At 39.4% G+C, this 24,896-nt stretch overlaps 1 protein-coding gene across 3 annotated transcripts in view; it reads right to left on the bottom strand.

Moving 5' to 3' along the window:
* Window positions 1-4,975: 4,975 nt before the first annotated feature.
* Window positions 4,976-24,896, bottom strand: part of CC2D2B (coiled-coil and C2 domain containing 2B) — a gene marked incomplete at its 5' end in the record, with an annotated part of 65,555 nt that continues 45,634 nt past the window's right edge. Inside the window, 11 exons of one of the 3 annotated variants that reach the window (XM_079794061.1) lie at window positions 4,976-5,199; window positions 6,980-7,157; window positions 9,634-9,692; window positions 14,532-14,654; window positions 15,037-15,171; window positions 16,959-17,072; window positions 18,323-18,409; window positions 21,041-21,238; window positions 21,415-21,597; window positions 22,479-22,577; window positions 24,479-24,575. In XM_079794061.1, coding sequence (XP_079650187.1) covers window positions 5,011-5,199; window positions 6,980-7,157; window positions 9,634-9,692; window positions 14,532-14,654; window positions 15,037-15,171; window positions 16,959-17,072; window positions 18,323-18,409; window positions 21,041-21,238; window positions 21,415-21,597; window positions 22,479-22,577; window positions 24,479-24,575 — 1,462 coding nt within the window. In that variant the 3' untranslated portion in view covers window positions 4,976-5,010. Of the gene's footprint in view, window positions 5,200-6,979; window positions 7,158-9,633; window positions 9,693-14,531; window positions 14,655-15,036; window positions 15,172-16,958; window positions 17,073-18,322; window positions 18,410-21,040; window positions 21,239-21,414; window positions 21,598-22,478; window positions 22,578-24,478; window positions 24,576-24,896 lie in introns of those variants that run through there. The other 2 variants (XM_079794062.1, XM_079794063.1) reach the window with 2 other exon arrangements.

Raw genomic sequence — 24,896 nt, 5'->3', positions numbered from 1 at the left:
ATTCTGTCTGGATTCCTCTATGTTTTTGGTGATCTGGTTTTACAATGATGTATTTTCGCGTGGGTCATTTTTCATTCATAATTCTAGGTACTCAGGGGGCCTTTTATTCTGAGATTACACTGTTCTGGAGATTATCTGAAATTTCTTTCATAATTTTCTCTCTTCCATTTTCTCATTTCACACTGTCTGAAACTCATATGATTCATATCTTTGATGTCCTAAGCTGATCTAAATTTCTTCTTTTTGTTTGCCTATTATTCCTTTCTTTGTCCTTTTGTTCTCTTTTGGGGGAGATTTCCACAACTTTCAATACAAACACTTCTTCTGGATTTTTTAAAATTGGATTTAAAGTTTCTACTATTTTCCAACAGTTTTTTTTATGGTCTCAGATTTTTTTATATATAGCATTCTGTTCTTGTGTTACAGATATAATATTTCTGTTATTACTGTAAGGATATTAAAGTTTTCTTTTAAGTCAATTTTTCTTCTCTCTGCATTCATTGTCTGTTTCATCATGGTTTCTTTTGTTATAATCTTTGATTCACATATTAGAGGATTTCCTTAGATATGTGGTGATCCTTGGCTGTCAGTTCAAATTTACAAGTGAGGCATTAAAAAGATTATTATAATCTCTGAGTACATGAATAGGGCTTATTGAATGACAGGAATCACAGTAAGAATCAAGAGATTCTCAGGAATCCCTAGGTTGGGAGGCCTCCACCCCAAATCTTTTCTCCTTGATAGGTCATTTCCTCCAAGCAGAACCCTCTAATTTTCTGCCAAGGGAATAGAGAAGTGGTGTAAGATAATGTCCAGAGTCTACATGGAGAAGACCCCATCCTGAAGCTATCTAGGGGTCCACCAAGAGTCACCTTATTAACATAAACTCAGGTGGGACGTATTATGAATATCAATAGATAACACCTCTCACACCTATCACTCGGAACATTGCAAGGGTTTTAGAACTCAGTTTCAGGAAGTGGGGACAATGCTCATGTCAGGAACTGAGGACAAAGATCAAATATATATTTACTAGAGGCCCGGTGCACGAAATACATGCACAGGGTGGAGGGGTCCCCTCAGCCCAGCCTGCACCCTCTCCAATCTGGGACCCCTCAGGGGATCAGGCCTAAATCGGCAGTCGGACATCCCTCTCACAATCCTGGACTGCTGGCTCCTAATTGCTAACCTGCCTGCCTGGTCACCCTTAACTGCCCCCCCCCCCCCCCCCGCCAACCTGGTCGCTCCTAACTGCCCCACCCCCGCCAGCCTGGTCACCCCTTACTGCCCCCCCTGCCAGCCTCATTGCCCCCAACTGCCCCCCTGCCAGCCTGGTCACCCCCAACTGCACCCCCCTGCCAGCCTGATTGCCCCTAATTGTCCCCCCTGCTGGCCTGGTCACCTCTTACTGCCCCCCTCTGCCAGCCTGGTTGCCCCTAACTGCACCCCCTGCCAGCCTGGTCACCCCCAACTGCCCCACCTGCTGGCCTGGTCGCCCCTCAGGGCCCCCCTGCCGGCCTGGTTGCCCCATGCAGTCTGCTTGTTCAGTCATTTGGTTGTCCCTCACTAACCCCCCTGCTGGCCTGGTCGTAGGCAGCCATCTTGTGAGGGCATGAGGGTTAATTTGCATATTACCTCTTTATTATATCACAATATCACACCTCCCTAATGTGAGTGGCCATCATTCAATAAGTTGAAAGCTTGAATGCAACAAAAAGTCTTATCCTTCTGTGAGTGAGAAGGAACTCCTCCTGCCTGATTGCTTTGAGATGGAACATAGGTCTTTTTGGATCTTCAGACTCAAACTGATATAATAGCACTTCATGAATTTTAAGACTGCCAGCTTTCAGACTGGAAATTATACCATTGGCTTTCATGAGTCTCCAGGTTGTCAACTGGAGATCTTGGGACTTCTTAGCTTCCATAATCTTGTAGCCAGTTCTTTATAATAAAAATCTCTTTATACAAATACAGTCACATGCTGCATAATGGCATTTCAGTCAATGATGGACCACATATATGACAGTGGTCCCACCCTATATAATAAAGAGCTAATATGCAAATGGTCATCACACCCTCATGCTGTCATGCTGTAACAGTTCAGACACTCAACACTGGGGAGAGAGAAAAAGGGGACCAGCCAGGCACAAATGAGCTCACTAGAGAAGAATGGGGACCAGCCAGGCTGTAGCCTGGGAGAGGGACAAGCTGCCTACCCTGTGGTCCCAGGTGCCAGCGGCTGCGCCTGCACATGTGGCCTGGGAGAGGGACAAGTCGCATGCCCCGTGGTCCTGGGCGCCTGCGACTGTGGCCTGGGCAAAGCTGTCTGCCCATGGTCCCTGTGGCTACGGCCAGCCCGGGCAAAGCTGGTATGGGTCCTGGGTGCCTGCTGCTGACCAGAAGGAGGGAAGCCCAGATCCCGGGTGCCTATGACCGGCTAGAGGAGGGATTCCTGGGTCCCGGGTGCAGGGTGAGACAGAGGCCATTAGGGGTGATCAGGCCAGCAGGGGAGCAGTTAGGGGTGATCAGGCTGTAGGGAGCAGTTAGGGGCGATCAGGCAGGCAGGCAGAGGTGGTTAGGGGCGATCAGGCAGGCAGGCAGGGGAGCAGTTAGGAGCCAGCAGTCCTGGATTGCAAGAGGCAGTCCGACATCCCCCGAAGGGTCCCGGATTGGAGAAGGTGCAGGCCAGGCTGAGGGGACCCCCCCCCCATACACGAATTTCGTGCACCAGGCCTCTTGTAAGATTATAATGGAGCTGAAAAATTCTTATCGTCTAGTGATGTCATAGCTGTCATAACTTTCTAGAGAAACTCATTACTCACATGTTTGAGTAAACAAACCTACTGCACTGTCAGTTGTATAAAAGTATAGCATAGACCAGTGCGGCTCTGTTGACTAATGAGTTTGCCGACGACTGGGACAGGGGCTTAATCACAAGGAACAACAACAGCCTGTAATTATTGGAATCGGGAGTCTAGGCCAGTGGTCGGCAAACTCATTAGTCAACAGAGCGGCAAACCACGGCTCGCGAACCGCAGTTTGCCGACCACTGGCATAGACCATTATATACAGTACATAATATATGATATGATACAGTACATAATACATAATACACAACTACATTCTGAAGTGTCTGATACATAAAGAATGCACTACAATTATTTGTGGAATGATTTAAAGAATTTTAAAATTATATGTTACATTTAAAATTTATTTTTTAAACAAATGAAAAACGGTTCATTGTAATTACACAATTTTCAGGAAAAAAATTTAGTTAAGAAACATGTACAGTATACAGGTTTAAAAAATGCATATAACACAGAAAAAGGCCTCTGTGCTTGTCTATGAACACTTTCTGCCTTATTCTGAAGTGGCCTATCAATTCTAAAACCATAAATAACTAACAAAATAGCCATATAAACATTCTAAGTGCCACAGAAATGAACTGCATGAATTTAGCATTTCTTTGGCAACCTCGTCTTTCTATAGATATCATCTTGTGCTACCCACAAGTGAGAGACCTGTTAATAACTAAATTTCATATATAATTTAAACACAACTGTTCAAATGAAAACAAAAACTTTGATCAGTTTTCTTATGCATAGTTAGGTTTTAACATTGGAGAATAAAACATTCTTTCACCCATACACCTACATTTTTTTTTTTTTTATCAATCTCAAGTTTGGTCTAAGACTAACATCTCTGCAAATAAACAAGGTCTTTTCTAGCACCAGCCTATGCAGGTGTATTATAAAGAGGATATAGATTGAAGGGTCCCTGAGGATGAATTTGGGGGTCCCTGCTCTCTGCTTGTGGGAGTGTCCCAAGAAGCTCCAATGCTCCTGCAATGCAAGAGGTGAATTTTCTTTCTCTTACCCTAACCTCATGTAAAACTACTCTCCTCAAACTTTGAAAATCTGTATCCTTTGATATTTTTAAACAAATAAGTTGTTATAGAACATTTAAGTAATCTGTATAAATACTCTTTCTCAATGAAGCACAGAACAATAAAATAAAAAAACTACAAGAAAGTACAGTGCTTCCTACTTAGATCCCTGACCACTCTTTCTTGAGGGGCTCCTAGGATCTTGATGGGCTCCGTGGGGCCACCATTGGGAAAAGAAAGCAGCAGGAAAGTGCCAGATGCATAATGGGGAGCTGTTCACTAAGCAAAAAGGAGCCCTGACAACCACTTTCTCCCTTTTTCACAGAATCAGGAAAGCACATTAGTTTCCTGGGAATCCCTTACACGTACATGGAGCTGAAAGGACTTCACATCAGTAGTATCCCAAGTTGAGAAGCCCCCAGAAGCTGACCTCAGCCCTCAACCCAACATAGCAGGTTTTCCCATTTTTCTTCACCAGTGAAATCATTCTTTATCTTATCAGAGGCAATGACCTTAGGGATTCTATTTGAATGACTTCTACTTGGAATTGCATCAGAACCAGCATCAAACACACCAGCCTCACTTTCGTTATTATAACATTCTATAAGGCAGACCACCCTTAACAGGCCATCCGAATTACCTGGGGAGGTTGTTTAAAATACTGTAGATTCTAGAGCTCCACTCCCAGAAGTTCTGACTCAGTAGGCCTTGAGTGGGGTATGAGAATTGCATTTTCAACAGGGCTCTCCAGGTGATTTTGATGGAGGTAATATGAGGCCCACAATTTGAGTAACACTGACTTTACAGAAAGAGGCCAGAATTGCTTCTTTCCCAGAATAAAATCCAAGGCCACCAGACTTCCTAAAGGGTCTTCCTTGAAGAGGTGTCTGGTGAAGAGGTCAGAACCAGATGACTCCAGATATGGATTCAATAGGTCTAGACTCATCCTCAAGGACTCAGGGAGTGAGTTTCCATGGTGCCCAACTCTTTAAGTGAACCAAAAAGTGGGTTCACACCTGGCTGTACTGGAGGAGAGGTAGCAAAATCCCAAAGTACCAGAAAAGTTCTGGTTGCTTCTGGTCTGAGAGCCCACGGTACAACTTTTCCTTTTCCCTTCTTCCTTTTCACTGTTGCCGAGTTAAAGAAGCCAAATAGACCCACACAGATAATATATTGTTTGGGTATGGGTGAATGTATACGGCGAGAGCAAATTCTGTCTGGGGAAATTCCGAGGAGTGGATTCCAGTTTGATACATGGCATCAATCACTGACTGTACATTAGTGTATGGCATCTGGATAGGAAATCCTTCAATCTAGACCAAAAGACAATAACATGTAAACCCATATTACAATCATGTAAGTCATTATATGCAAAAAGATTACAGAAGCCTCAAAGAAACTGGAGTCATAAAATAATAATAGTAATTTTGTGGTTGCTTACTAATTTCCAGGTACAGTGCTAAATGCTTCATATACATATTTAATCCTCAAACAACCCTATATGATAGGTCCTATTATAATCCCTACTTTACAGAGAGGACCAAAGCCAGGTTGTCTGAGGCCAGAGCCTGCATACTTAGCATTCCACATACTTGCCCCCTTTCTAGAATAGCAAACAGACTTGGTCTTACAAATGAGGGATTTAAGTGAGCATTTTGGAAGAATTTATTTAAAATTGATTCCATTTATATTTACTAACTGATAGGTGTGATACAGCATTAAAGGGTAATGGAACACAGACCTATGTAAAATTATCTAAGACAAATAATAAACCTTCTTCAGGCCTCAGAGATTGTTTACTTCAGGAGGCTTTCCCTGATCCTTAAATCTGTTCACATGCTCTTTCCATATGGTTGCACAGTACACTGTCCTTTCTTAGCTTACATAATAAAATATGTTTCAATTACATACATGTTTTCTAGTCAGTCTAGCCCATAGTCTCTGTGAATGCACAACCCCTAACACAATTCCTGGCACATAGAATACAAATAATGGTTAGCATATACAAACATTTGCTGGATGCTAGGGTAAATATTACCTCATTTTATCCTCACCATTGCAACCACAAAACAGATAATTATTTTTATCCCTGATTATCTTGCCCAATGGGGTCGAACATGTAGAGAAGTTAGATAACTTGGTCAAAGTTAGCGAGTGGTTGAGACAGGATTTGAACCCTAGCTACAGGACTTAGTGCAGGTTTATGATTGTGTGCTATTAAGTAGTCAGATTATTTTACAAAGGAACTCCAGGTTTTAAACCCTGCCATATATTTAACTATGTTATGCTTATCAGTTTACTCCCTATCCTTTTTTTGTAAAGCAAAACAAAACAACTTCTTCCCTATTCTTGAATAGTGACTGCAGATCCCTTCCTGGCAACCTAAATACTCAAATCCCAATGGATTCCTTCCTTTCTTCTCTCAGAGGAGCCATATTTTACAAGATGGTACGGGATAGAAACCTCCCTCTTGGGAGGCTGGGCATTTTGAAAACCCACTGAATCAGTTCATAGGGAGAACTAGGGATAGGGTAGGGGAAGAAAAGGGAGGATTCTAATAATATATCAAATGCTCACCATGCTTGGTTATGGACTTGATGAGTTTGAGATGCCTTTTTATCATCTAGGATGATGTCAAATGTGTTGGCGAATATATAAGAGAAGTCAAGAGAGTAGCTGAGGATGTGTGTATAAATTTGAGAGTAATTTGAATATAGAGGATATTAAAGCTTGCCTGGAGTCCTCTTGCCCACAACCAAGGACAGGAAATCCATTCTATTATTACCATCTAGAGACCATTTTTTAGTTTCTCGTTGCAGGTGGTTTTCTTTTGGGCATCTCCTTCCAAAGTTTGTGGTTTACATATCATACAACATAAGACTGATTCAAAGAAATGTCATGTAATGTGGCCATAGTAAGAGCTGTCTACTATATTTTAAATTTCTTGGTCTACAAATAAATGCATTTCAATGACATAGCATCTATTATCCAGGATCAAGATAGGTATTTCAGAGATATTTAAGATTACTATTACCTGGCAATTAACAACACAGATAAAACAAATGACATTAGTGCATTAAATTATATGCAAACCCAATAAAATTGTAGTAGTCTTTCAAATTCACTCTCTTCTTCAGAGGAAACAAAGCTCTCAGTGCCAACTTCTAGCTTAGGAAGAATGTGTCGCAAAATAGAAGTACATTGTCGATTCCAACGTGTTGGCTGCTTAGGTCGCCATTCCATAATTTTACATTTTAGAGTCCTTTCAATCCTACAATGATTATATTTATGACAACGTGAGAAGAGTTTTGTCACTTTTAGCTTTTACTCAAGCATGAGGATGATACATTTTTTTATTTAGGAGGAAACCAGACCTCTATGACTAGGAATATCTGCCATCATTCACATTAATCAAGTCTGGAAGAAGCAGGCTCTTGCTTGGCTTGGGAAGGCAAGAAGCTTCCGGGGGTATCCAGCAATAAGACGTCAAAGGCACATCTCTTTTCCAGTTACCTATGTGTAGGCTGCTACCTACCAGGTATGATTTGACATCTACTGTCTGATTACTGGATTGACATTCCTATTCTCCAAGACTCTCCTTTGACATAAGACATTGGGTTTCCAAGAGACTGCCTTTACAAAAGTTCAGATATCTGGTCTGGGATAATGTTAGCAGGGATATGTTTATTAGATCAGTTAATTGAGTAAGCAGAGTTGGGAGGAAATGAGGCACTGGATTGGTAAGTATGATGATCAGTTTCCCCAAAATAATGTACACTCCATAAGGGTGGGGATTTTTGCCTGTATACCCTGCTCCCAAAACAATGCCTGGTGATGAACTATTCCAGGAAGGGAGAGAGGTGGGGCACAGTGTGGGCTGGTTGATGGGGCCCTCCTGGGAAGCCTGTCCTCTGTGTAGAATCAGGGTGTGCTACAGAAGAAGCTGCTGTGAGTCCCCCTTGGCTGAGTCTATAGTGTAACTAAGTAGTTTGGAGTTTACAGTCTCATTAGTGGCTAGACATCAGAATCACCTGTAGACCTTTATCAAAATGTTTCACCTCCAGATATGGATTCAATAGGTCTGGTCTGGGGCCCTGAAACCTATATATTTAAATAGCTCAGGAAGCAATTCTGATTAAAACTAGAAGTTGGAAACCATTTCCCAATTGCATTTCTTCCTTTTTTGTTAAGAACTGGAAAAGAAGAGGGTGGGAGGAAGAATAAGAGGTAGGCTTTGTGTGGTAGAAAAGAAGAGAGTGTCAAAATGGTTTGTGTCATGTTCTGTTTTGATTAGTTGGCAGTGGCTTACATGCCAGCCTGCTATGTCAGCATGAGTCACTGGAGGCAGTCAGATCTAGAAGCTTCTGACACATCTGGAGTAGGAAAGGCCTTCTGCAAAGATTGTGGGCTTGACTGAACAACTCCTTAGGGTGTGTGTGTGTGTGTCTGGGGAAAGGCGAGAGCCTAGGAAAGACAATATTGATGTTTCTACCACCCACCTTGGATGTTTTTTACCAAGTTGTGGGCCATGTACCGTCATGTCCTTTCAAGAAGTATTAGTTGTGGCATTATTACTATAGGCTCAACAGGTGCCTGTGTTGAGAACTTCCCAACAGTAGCCTACAATGTTTATCAGAGGCAACCATTTTTAACTTTGCCTGTCATGTCAAGGAGCATCCTGGATGGCAGAGGAGTTGCTTTTCAATGAATATATCAAGAGACAGATAACTCAATGGAAATAACTATTACAGTCTCCACTTCATGCTTCTGTGGCTGAATCTAATAGGTATTTTGAGAGACTGGTTTAGAGTGTAATGGAGTGAAATGCTCAACCTCTCTAACTTCATCTTGTTCAAGCCTGCTGTGTTCTTATATATAGACATGCTAATCATTAGAGGAATTCTGCTTGCAGCTTGAGTATTTAAAAAAAACAAACAGTCCCTTGCCGGAGGTGCCTCTCCAGAAGAGATAGGGGAAATGTGTACAAAAATAATGATTGTTTATTAAACATTTGCAGGAGTCTCAAGACTGGATTCATCAGCTGGGGTCAATAGTCTGGGAACAAAGAGATTTAGACATTTTTTAGTCTTCCTCAGATTCCAGCTGGTACCCAGATGTCTGCAGTTGGTTGTTAACCACTTTTTGCCCCTCCCATTTCCCCTTCCTTTGACATAAAAGAAGCCTGAACTCTGTACTTGCTTAAAATGGATTTGAGAAACTACTAGGGCTCCCATCTTCTCGGTTGGCACCTTCTCTCTCACTCAACAAACCTTTCTTTACTCCAAACTCTGACAATTTGCGTTTTGGATTTTTGAAGTGTCCAGCATTTGATCTATGGACCAGTAACAAGAAGACTATAAGGTGGCTGAATGAACCCAGACAGTGTGTTGAGCACCACAGGTTGAGCACCAATCTATGAAACAGGAAGTCGCCGTTCGATTCCTGATCAGGACACATGCTGGGTTGCAGGCTTGGTCCCCAGTAGGAGCCATGCAGGAGGCAGCCAAACATCTCATCATTAGTGTTTCTATCACTCTCTCCCTCTTCCTCTCCCTTCCTCTCTGAAATCAATAAAAATATACATATTTTTTAAAAAGGTGGCTGAGGGAGTATTTAAGGTCTTACTATTCAACATATGTTGTTAGTTTGGCTTAAATAAACTCTTACAAAAATTTTTTTTAAAAGGTGGATGAATGAGAGATTAGGGAGAAAACCTGGTAATCCTAATGTAATTTTACATATCATACCTGTTCTTTAGATCATCTACCATGCTTTTATTAGTATCAGAATAAATGATTTCTTCAGGCTGAAATAAAGACAACTGAAAGTTAGAGAAGATTCTAGAAAGACCAATTTTCCATCACAGTCACATCTGGAGTGCTAACTATAATGAGGGGGAACCCAAACCTTTCTCATGTGGTGAAAACACTGAATCACAGAGTCACAAAGGTAACATAGATCACAGTGTTTTCTTTGATTTTATAACCACTTCACCAGAGCATAGGAGGGGAGATGGATTCACAAAATAGATTTTTCATGGGTAAGACCAATCTGCTGCCCCCAATTCATTTATTCCAACAAGCATTTGGCATGATTATTACCAGATAATCTTTGGCAGCTGCACAGGTATCTTCCAATTATTAACTGTGACCTTGGTGAAGTTACTTAAGCTGTCGGGGTTTCAGTCACCATGTCTTTTTTAAATTTTCTTTAAAATCACTTTAAAATTTATTTATTTACTTATTAAATTGATTGGGGTGATACTGATCAATATGAACATATAGGTTTCATGTGTGGATTTCTATGTTACAAAATCTGTATATTGTACTGTGTGCCCACCACCCAGTCAAATTTTCTATCACTTCATATTAGGACCCCCTTCTTTAAAAGAGGGACAATAATAGTACCTACTTCTCTGGGGGTTTGTGACAATTTTAAAATAAAGTAATACATGTAAAACCTGGCACATATTGCCCAATACACATCAGATATTGTTATCTTTATTCTTTGTGTGTTTACTTCTTTCACCTGGCAAGAGCCAGGTTTATGCGCGCGCGCACACACACACAACACACACACACACACACACACACACACACACACACACACACACACACATACACAGAGTCCATTTCAATCTCCCCTGTCCCCAAGCCTTTCCTTGGGCACCCCACCTATAGCAGAGAGCGATGCTCTACCATGTTTCCCCCTCCAGTAGGATTTGCTGGAAAAAGGGCAGGGTTTCTCAAGTGTACCCCACCCCCACCCTAAACCCAGCCCTCCCCTCCCTGCAGGGCTCACAGGATTAGAGGGAAGTGCTGAACTCAGTTTTTACTCTGGGTATTTCTGAGCTGAGACATATAGGCAGATGGAGAGACAGGAACAGATGTTTCTCTCTCATGAGTGGAATGAAGGTTGTGATTTAAAAAGGGGGCAACACTTGTTAGACCTCTAGGTCTTAGAAAATTTCAGGAGTGATTTGAGAAGGCTCAGTCTGTCAGGTGATGATCTGAATTAGAGATTCAGATTCTCTGCCCCCACCTCAGACCCACTGAATCAGAGACTCTGAGGATAAGGCCCAGGAATTTGTGTTTCAACAAGCCCTCCAGGTGGTTCTGATGCCTGCCATGGTTGGAGAACCACTAGATGAGGAAATAGGGTCAGGACTGGGAGTTTCCTACAATAGAACATGGCAGGAGATGGGAGATACTGGAGAAAGGAAGTATGAAATCCAGCATCATCTTGCAGGGGCCACCAACTATTCCAGACAGGACAGGGAACTGAATTCCCTGATTGCTGTCACCAACCACTGTCTGCCCCTCCAACCCATGGCCCTCTCCCCAACCCCCTCCTCCCTCTTTCCCAACCCCCAATCCAGGCAATTTATGGATTAGTTAGGTTCCCCTCAGGCCTGAGAAAGAGGCCTGGGCTACATTGACTTGACAGATTTATGGGTGTTAATCCACTTTCCTTTTCTGGCATAGACCCCTTTCTTTCAGGGAATTCATATCCTTTAAAACTTCAAGAGGACTTTCTTGTTAAGTCATCTCTTAACCCCCACATTCTCATTACTAGTATGCACACTCAAATTTGTGTTCTCAATTGTGATAACAAACACAGTGTTCACTACAGATAGGAGTATTGTGATGTGTGTGTGGTAAGGCAGAAGATCAAGGGCCATTACCTACAGGGAAAGAAATCAGTAGAGATTTAGGCAACTATGAGTTTTACATTTATCGATTCAACTTGGCAAAAGGTTTAGATTCCTCCCTGAGGCATTTAACTGGCTTTTAAAAACACAACTTTGATTATGGCAGTCCTTGCCTTGGTAATGTTAGTTTCTGATTGCCTTGAGGATAAAGGCCCAAATCCCTACCAGGACTCCGCTCACCCCTGAGCTCATCTCTGCTCGCTCCCTGGCAGCAGCCAAGCTGGCCTTTCTGCTCCTTGACAGACAGCTCCTAGCTACTGCACATCTTTATGCCTGCTGTTCCTGCTCTCTGCTGGGACCATTCTCTTTCCTGATGATTCTAGGCCAGCTCCTGCTCCCCCTTCTTCACTGTGCTGATCATCACTTTTCTCCCCCAGGAAGCCCCTGCATCTCTCCTTCCCATTAGGTTCCCTGGCTGTGTGCCTTCCAATGCACATTCATTTCTGTGATAGCACTTATCACTCTGCACCAAAAGTGCTCGTTTCCTGCTGTTTCTTTCTCTAGAACACAAGTCCCAAGAATACTGAGACATTTCTCCCTGTGGTAGCCATACCTAACATAGCGCTGGTTCATAGCAGGCACTCAATAAATATTACCTGAGTGAATAATGGAATGATTAATAGTAAACAAAAAACCTCATCTCTAAATATATCATTCTCTCCCTAGAAGACAATAATGTCTCACTCATGGCATTGGGATGGGAAAAGCAAGATACGGCCTGTGGATGCTATAAATGTGGTTTGCTCAAGAGAGAGATAAGCACATTTCCCCTCTTTAAAATAACTGTACAAACAGGAAATATATAAATATATGTATACTTATATATATAAAGCATATAAATATATGCTTGTAGCTGCATGGAAAATGTTTATAAGGATGCACAGTGGGAAAAAGATGTGGAAGAGGAGAGAAACTTGTCACTTTTTTTTTGTTTGTTTTTTTAATCCTCATTAGAGGATATTCTCCCATTGATTTTTAGAGAGAGGGAAAGACAGAGAGAAATATTGATGTGAGAGAAACACATCGATAGATTGCCTCCGGCATGCGCCCCAACCAGGGCTTAAGGCCTAGGACAGGGAGGAGCCTGCAACCAAGGTACATGCCCTGACTGGAATCGAACCCAGGACCCTTTGGGCTGAGTTTTATCCACTGAGCCAAACCAGCTCAGGCGAAACTCATCACTTTATATGCTTTGGTACTATTTGATCTTTTCCCCCAAACCACCATGCATTCTTTCTGATATTGTAAAGTGTCTCAAATACAGACAAGAACAGAGACTAAGGTAATCTACATCCACACAACATACCTACAACCTAGTTTTATATAATCTTTTGCATTCCTTCACGTTTCATTTAGATTTTTTAAAAAGTAAAACAGTACAGAAAAACTTGAAGTACTCTGTGTACCTCTCTCTGATTTCATTCCTTTTTTATTTCCCCAAAAGTAACGTTTAACTTAAATTTGGTATTTGTCTTTCCTATAAATGCTTTTATACTACCACTACATATCTATCTATCTATCTATCTATCTATCTATCTATCTATCTATCTATCTATCTGTAAATAACAAACAATTTTCAAACTTTATGTAAATGGTTTTGTATTGTATGTGTCCTTTGACATCTTCTATATTTTGCTTAACATTACATTTTTTTTAGTACCTATAATGGCACTTTATTTCTGTTTTTTATCAAGTGGCCCTGCATTTTTATTTTGCAATGGACCTTGCAACTTATGTAGCCCACCCTGCAATAAATATTTCACTCAGGCATTAAAATATATATATGTGTGTGTGTGTGTGTGTGTGTATGTGTGTGTGTGTGTGTATTATCTGACCAGATCAGCTAAAGATAGAGTTCTTCAACAAGTGCAGAAAAATAAAAGCAATAACATTACATTTTTAATATTCATTCATGATGTACATGGCTCTGAGTCAGTGGTTCTGGTTGCACATTGGAATCACCTGGAAGCTTTATATAATACTGATGTGTGGGTTCTACACTCCCTCAGAGATCCTGATGTAATGAATGTACGGTCAAGTTGGGAACTATTGTAAATTGGTTCATACATTCTTTTCCTGCTGTATAGGAGTTTTCATAGTATGAATACTTCACAACTCATATATCAATTTTCTAGTTGATGAATTGTTTCCATTCTTTTTTCTATTTTAAGCAATTCTGTAATGAATACTGTTGTGCTTGTCTCCCTGATAAGTTCCTATAGGGTATGTACTTAGAAGTTGAATTGGAGCAATCAAGGGTTGAGCATCTTCAACTTTACAGATATCATATTGCTTTCCAAACTGTTTATAGTAATGTATGCTCACACCACTTCTCTGCCTCTTTGCCAGCACTTGTTATGGTCACACTTAAAAATATTTTTGTCAAACTTATGCATGTTTTAAATTGTATTTCCCTGGTTATGGGCGAGATTGAGCATTCAAGTTTCTGCTTCTATAAAATATCTCCTGCCTATTTTTCTCTTGCTCTTTTCCCTTTATCTCATCTCCCTCTCTCCCCCTGGGCTCATAACTCCCAGTTTTTGGATTTTGCACTTGCCTGCAGCCTGCCATACCATGACCCTCAACCTAGAAACAGCTGTAGAAATGGACTTTGGGATACTGAGTACAAAGGGATACTGGGTATGTCACAGGTGTACTGGCTGACCCATCTGGTGACTGAGATAGTTCCTGAACTTAGGTCTGTGCTGTGGTCTGCCTCCAAGACTCAGACAGTGAGTCTGCCGCTTTCCTTCCCCATTTTCTCAAGACTAGTCCATACTCGGGCTGGATGGCAGGGAAAACTAGATTTTATTAATATTGCCAAATACGTCAATAAACAATCAGCTATATAAACATAACAAGAGCTGTCACAACCAGTAAAGATTAGAACCAAGGGTAACTTTGATACTGACACACCTGGAAAAATATGTTTACCTGTATGCTTTGTGCTTGTGTCCCTTGAAAATTTTTTGGAAGCAGCTGTTTCCAGAAACTTTCCTTTGAATAGTCAAAATATACAGCCATTGGTGTACTATTTTGTTGAATATTAAACCAGACCTATTAAAACATTAACATAAAATCAGCACAGACCCCTGGGAGCCCAAAGCCCATAGCTGGTTAGATGAAGCAAAATTTTACAGTCCTGCTACCCAATGAAGTGGCAGAAGCCAAGGGAGGTTCTGAGGGAGAAGTTAGAGACATGCTAGGCTTACATGAGCATTAGACTGCTCACTGGTCCTCAACAGTGGAGGCACTACAGAATCATGGGGTGGGGGCTTTAAGGATAAAATATTTTCTTGGCCCCACAATCCAGGGATTCTAATTAAACTTTTATATATTTCCCAAGTTCTTCACATGATTCCAATGGATAGCCAGGGTGGAGGATCACTGATTTGACTCAAGGAGATAGCTCAAAGTAAGATTTCCCCCCATTACTTACATTTCCATCATCAAACAAACAGTCTACACTTTGTAAAGGACAAAATGGGTCAATTTGCTTATGACATTGACCAGTTAATGGATTCCAAAGCAAATATTCATCAGTTTCATGAGTTAATACATAAGCTACGCGCCCCTGTATGAGGAAAAGAAGGTAAAGTCATTTGGTTGAGTAATTAACGTACTTTTTAATGTGAAATTTACTAAGCATGTGACCTCGTTGATTTCTGAAAGCCTCTTCCAGGGCCTTTACAATTGTTTGGAAAGGAAAAAAGCCAGAGCTCCAAAAATCCTTAGGCCCAGGCTGGCACGAGGATGCAAATGACAGGACTCCTGAGCCAGTGCTGCCCTGTATGGTCCAGCAGGAGTTCCCTCACCGGGATTTCCCAACAGCTGGTCAGAAAGTGTATGGGGGTTGGGGTGCTGTTGTCTAATTCACATGATGGTGCTATATGAACCAGCCCCCCCGCTTTGAGTAGAATATACTTAGGAATATATAGCAGAGTTAGGGAATATAGAAACTGGCCTAAGGCTCTGAAAAAGCCAAGTGAAATAAAAAAAAGCCATTAAATTAATTTTGAGAACAAGATCAGGAAACCATTTGAGGAATAAATGTCATTATGTTACCATATTTCTCTGCACATACCTTTTGAAGTGCAAATCTTTCTTAGCAAAGAATCAAAATTTCAGGTAATAATAATGGCTATTTCCCATTTATTGAGTATTTGTGTGCATCAAATAATCTCTCAGCATTAACACTAATTTTCTTGCTTTGATTCACTCCAAATTCTGTGAGGTAGGGATGATTATTATACTAATTTTTCAGATAAAAAATCAGAGGTTAAGAAGCTTTTCTAGTGGAACAGTAAGTGGTATTATTCCTGTTTGGGGAAGAGGTAACTGAAACTCAGAGAAGTAGCAAAGAATGAGATCACACACTTAGTAAATGGCATTACTGGGTTTTAAAACCCTCTTTGACCGGCCCCCCAAACCCATACTCTTAACACTGCACTATATAGCCTTGTTTCCCTGACTTCAAAGCTCTGGTTCTTTATGATTGTGTGTGTCTCCTTTACAGTGAAGAGGAGGCTTCACCTCAACCACAGAGCTGAGGGGTGCCACCCATGATACTGACTCACAGATCTAAAAGCAACTGTTTGTTGAAATATTATTGATTGTCTGTTGCCATCTAGCGGCACTTAGAGCAACAACAGGAACATATGGGGAAATTAACCATAGGCTTTTAGCTAACACAATCGTGACACAGAAATAAGCTGTCAGGGGAATATAGAGAAATATGTGATCATGAAAAAAACCCACCATAAAACAAGACTGGAAATTTTGTCACTGATGAATATAGTCATCTTGAAGTAGAAACAGAATGAAGACAGCTTTCTGGAGGTATGACTACAGTATATAATTAAGTTGTAAAAATTTCAGATACGGAAACATGAATTTCTGGCCCATTTGTACAAGTAAAAACTGAGCAATGGAGAATAGGGAGATGTATTTCTTAAGGATCTTAAAATATAATATTTGAAACATCTGAAGATAATGGTGGTGATAGTGGTTAACAACTACTACAACTAGTACTGTAACTATTGCTACATCACCACCACCACCGCTACTGAGCCTTCACCATGAGTAAGCGCTCTCCCAGTGCTATATATTTACTATGTGATTTAATATTTCTAGTAACCCCATGAAGTAGTACTATTATTAGAGAAGAAAAACAAAAGGAAGTCATCCTTTACACTGTAGAACTTTTGATGAACCAACATTATCCTCTTAACTAAATAATTGCTTGCCCACAAAATTCCTTAATTAGCTTGTGAAAGGATGGAAACCTGGGGCTGCAGTCCTTTAAACTTAATAGCTGATTCTTTTTATTTACACTATTTAAATATTAACTCCAGCACTTACTTCTAAAATTGAGGTTCCCAGGAGGACCAAAGCTTTCTTTCCGAAATACAAAAAGAAATTACAGAGAAGTATGGCATGCTCCTCCCTATTCCCAATAGCCAAACTGATGCAGCGCTAAGGCAAAACAAAAGTAACAAGAACAACAACAAAAAGGTGAGGGAGAGAAAGTTGAGTAATGCAATTAATACTAGGACAACTGCAAAGCTTGAACTCCGGCACCATTTGACTGACAAAACACTAGGGCATTAGGAGGAGAGAACATTAACTTGGAACATAGGGGCGAGTATTTGCTTGAATAGTTATTTTTAGTTATGTTAGAGGCTCTCTTTCAATGTTCTTCAGGACCATAATATTCCTGAACACATTCTGATTAGTTCAAAGAGTCTAGAGTTAATGACACCTCTTTGAGTTCTACCAGGTTCGAATCACTGAATCACTAGACCACACGCTTGTGTCTCCTTGGTTCTCACTAAGCAGAAGACAGAGTAACCTACCTATGAAGTTAACCTTGTGCCCCTAAATCAAATTCAGCTCAAATCCTAGCCCCTAAAACATTCTAGATAAGTTCCAGAACTATCAGTTCCAGATGGAAAGTGCCTCTTTCTTAGGATCCCATTGTACTAATATTTTCCACTTAAAATATTTATGGAATGCTTGCGAAATTTAAAGCAGTGTATAAATGATAAATATAAAAATAAATAAGAATAAAGTCTTCTTGTTAATTCAAGGAGATTAACTTGGGATGTATATGTACAGAGTATGGGTGTTAGGTCAATCTAAAAGCAACTAAATATTATGTAAGATGGAATAGAAGAAGTGCTCTAATTAGGGTTGCCAGATTTTGAGGGAAAAATAGAAAGACCAATTAAATTTGAATTTCAGATAAACAAATATTTTAGTATAAATATGCCCCCAAAATTGCATGGTGCCTGTATCTTAGTTGGCGAGCAATCTAAAGAGAACTTTAATCCAGGTGCTAAGAAAGAGCATTGCTGTACAAGCTCTTCATTCAGATGTGGAGAGACTGGGAAACCTGGGAAGTAGTGGCATTTGCCCTAGACATCAGAATCCATAGTGACAAGCCATATTTATCTCTGGAGACTGTCATAATATTGTACTCCAGAAATTTTGATTTTATTAAAAATCAAAATATTCATGAGTTACCACTTGTAGCATTGAGTAAGATTTTGGGTCTTTCAGAATTATTTCTATAAGTTGTTACTAGAACTGAAAATTATTTATTAAACTATCAAATGATTTCAAATTTCATAAGGTAAAATACTACATTATAATAAACAGGTTTCTTTAAAAGAAAAGCAAATAAGGAATACTATAAATTTTAATTATAAAATGTAATTTGTTACCTCTGATGTCATCCATATATCAAAACCATCATTTTCATCCAGTTCAGGCATAAGAGGAATCAAAGATACAAAATGAGCAATGAGGTCCTAGAATAATATTAAGTAACATTTACAGAGTGCATACTATATGCCCATCACAATGCTTTCTATGCATTATCATTACATTTGGTGTATCTTATGAAATAAAAACTATTATTATTATTGTTTTACAGAAGAGGCAACAAGCTTAGAGTGCTAGGATAACTTGCTCAGAGTCACACAGCTAACATAATATATGGGGTCTCTAGGAATAAGCCCAAGTTGGCCTGACTCCGGAGTGTGCCTGTTAACCATTGCATTTCACTGTAATAAATTCTTACAATTTTAAACATGATACATTACATATATACTTTAGAATATAACTGTTAAAAAATATGTTGAAGAATAGCATAAGTTTGATTTGCTTTCAGGTTCAAAATCAGAATTATTTTAATTAATATAATCTGTTATGAGCTGCTGTAGCAGGAAGATATTGGTATAGTCTGCTTTCTCAAACAACAGAAATTATACTGTTAATTGCTTTTCCCCCAGGACTAGAGAGACAAGGATTCAGGCTTTTAAAGTCGGAAAGGAGAAAAAGATACAAATAAATAATGAGTTAACAGAAAAAAATCACTAACATTTTCATTAATTTACAATAGCCACCATTTATTATCTATTATCACCTCCTATACCCTAATGGTTCATAGTCCGTGATAAGCAAAGGAGCTAGGATTTACATATTTTTAAAAATACACACAAATGCCCTAGCAGTGCTCTTTCTTTGGATAGAGCGTTGGCCCCAAGGACTGAAGGGTTCCGGTTTGATTCCAGTCAAGTGCACATACCTTGGTTGCAGGCTCCATTCCCGGCCCTGGTAGGGGCACGTGCAGGAGAGGCAACCAATCAATGTGTCTCTCTCACATCGATGTTTCTCTCTGTCTCTACCCCTCCCATCCTCTCTCTCTAAAAATCCATGGGAAAAAATATCCTTGAGTAAGGATTAACAAAAATAAATAAGTAAAAGCACACACAATATTGTCTTTGAAGTAAATCTAAGAGCACTCCTTGGATTTTGGGTGTCAGGAAACATAGACAGGAAGAAACTCAGGATGGAAAAGCAGAGTGTAATAAAAGGCAACCTAAATTAGAAATTTTTACTTTAGCTTAAAGAGTCCAGCTAAGGGAGTTTTATACTGATCAAATAAATATTCTGAGGAGAGCCAACTGACTCAATCCAACCAGAATAAACAAAAGGTATAAGTGATTTTTCATAAATGCCTTTTAATCAAAGCTTACTTTTTTCTTAAAGGGGAGGCTTATACTTCTGATTTCCAATTTTCCTTTCTCAAAGTGGAAGAAGCTATATCCTCTTTCACATCTATAATGAATAAATCTTCATTTTATATGAAATTAAATTTTGAATATATTTCTCTTTTGTCAGCTGGTAAATAGATGGGCATAATTCACAAAGGGGTGGGGTGGAAAGTGTGATGTTGGCAGTTTATATAGAATAATATAACATAGTTTCCTTCATTCCCACAAACAATGAGAAGCAATCCTTAGAAGAACACGACCCCTTTCGGTACATAACTTTTTATTTTGCCTCAAAGTCAAAGAAATTTTTGTGTCATTTTTCCAAGTTTGATAGGAAAGTTGTGAAGCCAGTATGGTCACGTGAAGTGGTGTAGCAACAGTGCCCCTCTAGTCCAAGTGGGCAGAAATAAAGGGGGGCAGAGAGGTCTTCCCTCTGGGGCTCAGGAGGACACATTGCAACATAGGTGATTTTTCTCTCATAAACTATCGTTGGCTTTTTTTGTGTTGTTGTTTTTTTTACATACATTTTTATTGATTTCAGAAAGAAAGGGAGAGGGAGAGAGAGAAACATCAATGATGAGAGAGAATCATTGATTGGCTGCTTCCTGCACACTGCACATTGGGGATCAAGCCCGCAACCCGGGCATGTTCCCTGACCAGGAATCGACTCCAGGTTCATAGGTTGATGCTCAACCACTGACCCATACCGGCTGGGCTGAAACTGTCTTTGAAGGCAAAACAATTTTAGTAATAAACTTATACTCAAAATTAATATTAAAAAATAAAACAAGTTTTAAAAATATAAGGAATTCTTACCATTTGCAACAGCATGGATGGAACTGGAGAGCATTATGCTAAGTGAAATAAGCCAGTCAGTGAAAGAAAAATACCACATGATCTCACTCATTTATGGATAATAAAGAACATTATAAACTGATGAACAAAAATAGATACAGAGGTAGAGAAGCATCGAACAGACTGTCAAACGACAGCAGGAAGGCTGGGAGGGTTGGGTGGGGAGGAGGTAAAAGATCAACCGAAGGACTTGTATGCATGCATATAAGCATAACCAGTGGACGCAAGACACTGGGAGGGGGGTGAGGGCATGTACCGGGGGGTAGGGGAGCCTGAGGGAAGGTCAATTGAGGAAAAAAAGGAAACATATGTACTACTATTTGTAATACTTTAAACAATAAAAAACAAAACAAAAAATATATATATATATAAATTTGGAGTGATAAAAATGTCCTAAAATTTACTGTGGAGATGGTTGCGCAATTCTGTGAAGATACTAAAAATCATTGAATTGAACACTTTAGATGGGTTAATTATATGGTACATGATTTATATCTTAGTAAAATGACTAAAATAAATATAACTTACAAGTGTTGCATTGGAATCACGAAGAAATATATCCAGGAGTTGTTGAGGTGGATTTAATGCCTTGATATATCTTGTTACTAAGATTTGTATCCCATCATGATTAAAAACAGTCGTTGTTATTCTTCGGTTGGGAAATACTGCCTTACAATTTTTTGCAAAAATGTGTGCTCTCCCCAAAACATCTACTTGATCTGAAAACTAAAATCAAGTTTAAAATATTTCAATATTGTACCATACGTATTGTTCCCACAAGGAAATATCAAGAACCAATATTTGTCTGTTTTTTGCTAGCTTTGAAATTATTGTTATTGGTTTTTAAAATACTTTACACTTCTTTGATAGTATATATAAGAATAATTCAAAGTAAAACATACCTTGTCTAGTTCTGGATTACAGGTGACATATGATATTTGAGGTTCAATGGTAGCAAAAATATTTAAAAAGGTACATTCTTTTAAATTCTGCCCATTATGATCTTCTTTAGGAGATGTACAAGTCTTACTCCAAGTATACCCAAGCAAAACTGGTGGAATGTTTACTTGGAATGTTCCATTAATCTGAAATGATATATCAATATAACAGATTCTGCACAATGAAAATAAACACCAGTCAAATATAGTATAGCCTAGCTCAGTCTTCTCCACGGGAGGAAATAGCCTTGCATGGGTATGTGCTGGTTCTACTAATGTGTACTTGTATGTGTACAAGGATGATCAGGTTCTCCATGGTGATCTGTTCACGGGCACCCTTGACACTCCCAGTCTAGTATGTACTGTGCAAAGAGGGCAGGAGTAAGAAAGGGATGAAATGAGGAAGTTACTGTACCAGAGTGTTAAAAACTAAAAAAATCTAATTCAGGCTCAGAGAAAATGCTAAAAGACAATGTTACATTTCTCATTGGGTCTAGAAAGAGAAAAAACCTATTGGTCCACAGGAGGAGGGATTGTGTGTGTGTGTGTGTGTGTGTGTGTGTGTAGAGAGAGAGAGAGAGAGAGAGAGGAGCTAATTTACAATCATAATAACTAATAATCATCAGTCTCACCATTAATGATAAACAATGCTGAGGAGCTGAAGCTCCTGGAACCCATGCTTACAAAGCAGCAGCACAGATCAGAACATTTGTGAATCTGGTCCTATAAAACTATTATATGCAAATATAAATGTTGCTTTAAGACCTAAGGCTAGCTGTCCCAGTTTTTATCAATATGCACTTTAAAGTTTTAAGAAATAAATTTGTGGGTGTCTTCTGTTCTAGAGACAGTTAAAACTTTCACACACTCCAACACCCCAATGGCTCTCAAATACAAGATCACTTTAACTGACCAAACAACCTGCCAATCACAGAATCTGATTCCCACTCCCCACCCCCCATCAGTAAATGTTTCTATTGGTGAGAGGTAAAAACTTAGAAAATCAGCAAACAATCATTTACTATTACCTCAGATTGTTGCAGAAGAGCAGAGAAAGGGAAGACAATGGATCCAAGCCAATTCTTTCTTACATACGAATGACCACTGCAGCTCCTGAAACAGTGATCCTATTAAAATAAATAACTATTTATTTTATAGCATGTGATGAATAATTCACACACTTGTAGGTAAGTATAAAAATCATTCTCTTTCTTTTAAAAATAAAACAAAGGGTAAATAGAAAATATATTTTTCTCACTTTTTTATTTCTTTAAAAATTAAAGCAAAATAATGACCTATTGTGAGGTTTATGACATATGTATGGCTATTTACATTTTTAATGTAATATTCTTATTATAGTAGACTAGAGGCCCGGTGCACGAAATTCGTGCACTGGGGAGGGTGTCCCTCAGCCCAGCTTGCACCCTCTCTAATATGGGACCCCTCGGGGGATGTCCAACTGCAGGTTTAGGCCCGATCCCTGTGGAATCGGGCCTAAACCTGCAGTTGGACATCCCTCTCACAATCCGGGACTGCTGGCTTCTAACCGCTCACCTACCTGCCTGATTGCCCCCTAACTGCTCCCTTGCTGGCCTGATAGACACCTACCTCTGTGGGCCTGATTGCCCCCAAATACCCTCCCCTGCTGGCCTGATCACCCCCAAGGCTTTTATTAGTATAGATATGCTCAGGGCAGCAAACTTGAAAAAAAATTCACTAAAGAATATAAGAAAATTGAGGGTGGTGACCTGCAGGAGGCAGCAATCCTGGTTGGCATTGGTGTGAACATCTTCATACTGAATGGGAGGCTGCAACTCTCTCATGCACTTGCTCTTTAATCTAGGGGACTGTTTTTGAACTTGAAGTTGAATTCAGAGAGGAAGGGAGAGGGAGAGAGAGAGATAGAAACATCAATGGTGAGAGAGAATTATTGATTGGCTGCCTCCTGCACGTCCCCTATTGGAGATTGAGCCCGAAACCCAGCAATAAGCCCTGACCGGGAATCAAACCATCACCTCCTGGTTCATAGGTCAATTTTCAACCGATGAGCCACACTGGCCGGGCTGTCATATATTAACTGATCAAAAAGACATGAATTTATTTCTGGGCTCTCTATTCTGTTCCATTGATCTATACTATATATCTGTTCTTATGCCAGTACCATGCTGTTTTGATTACTATGGCCTTGTAGTGTAATTTGATATCAGGTAGCATGATTCCTCCAACTTTGTTCTTCTTTCTGAAGATTGCTGTGGCTATTCTGGGTCTTTTGTGGTTCCATATAAAATTTTGGACTATTAATTCTAGTTTTGTGAAATACGCCATTGGCATCTTGATAGGAATTGCATCAAGATCTGCTTCAACTTCTCTGACCTTGATCCCCAATCCCTCCATGTAGAATTAACTGCTCCTCCAATAGTGTTGCCACATAATTTGATAGACATTTATATTAAAGCATTTAATCAGAGCCCCAAGAGAGAAGGTATAATGGATATGCATCTTTATACTTTTAGTGTCAACTTCAGTAGGAAGGAAATTAACATTTATTTTAGAGCTTGCTATGGCACTAGGCACAGTGTTAGGAACTTCCTTATATGTATGAGGAAGACATTCATAACTTTTAACATTAGATTGAACAGAACTGGGTTTTAGGAATCATTTGCTATTTTTTATAGAAGGGGTATATTTTCTTTGATCAGACGGTGGAAAATATATAACCCATTTTTGCTTATCTTTCTATCTTGGCAACCAGGAAGCTCACATTTTAATGTAATGTTCAATTGCAGAAATCTACTTCTCCCAAATTCTTGTTATATTTATCCTTTTTCCTTCTCTATATGGTTTGTGATCTGTTATTTTCGAACTGACTTGTCATATGTCTGATTTTATTCCAAGCTGCTCCAAATGTTTTTTAGAAAATGTTAGAAATAAATATTGCATCTAAAAGCAAATTTACAAATATGTTACTAGACTTCATTCAGTCAGAACTTAGAATTATTTCAGCATAATTATAATTGTTGTACTTTACCTCATGTTTTTCAAAAATCATTTCATCAAAAATGTTGATATATATATTATCCTTTATTTTAGATAAACTTGAGAAGCTATAATCATGTCCTGGTGAGCTATAAATAAGAAAAACTTATTTAGATGCTTAATTTATTTTATAAGAGCATTATTCATAAAGGACTATAAAATCACCTGTGTTCTTTTCTGTTATAACATAAAAACTATGTGCTTTTAAGACATCTGCTATCTGCCATTAAAGCTAGTACATGCTTTGTTATTTATCTTTTTTATCTCTTAAGGTAACTGAGTGAAGAATAAAAATGTTGAAATGTCAAGCAGAAAGACTTTCTAGTAAAGGCATCCATTGCAAACAAATTATCTGAAGTATGGTGCATTAGGATTTTCCAACTAGCCCTGGTGGTGTGGCTCAGTTGGAA

The sequence above is a fragment of the Cnephaeus nilssonii genome, assembly GCF_951640355.1.
Source record: "Cnephaeus nilssonii genome assembly, chromosome: 16".
In the NCBI taxonomy this organism is placed as follows: Eukaryota; Metazoa; Chordata; class Mammalia; order Chiroptera; family Vespertilionidae; genus Cnephaeus; species Cnephaeus nilssonii.
The sequence above is the reverse complement of the archived record's forward strand: the minus strand, read 5'-3'. Positions and strand labels throughout refer to the sequence as shown.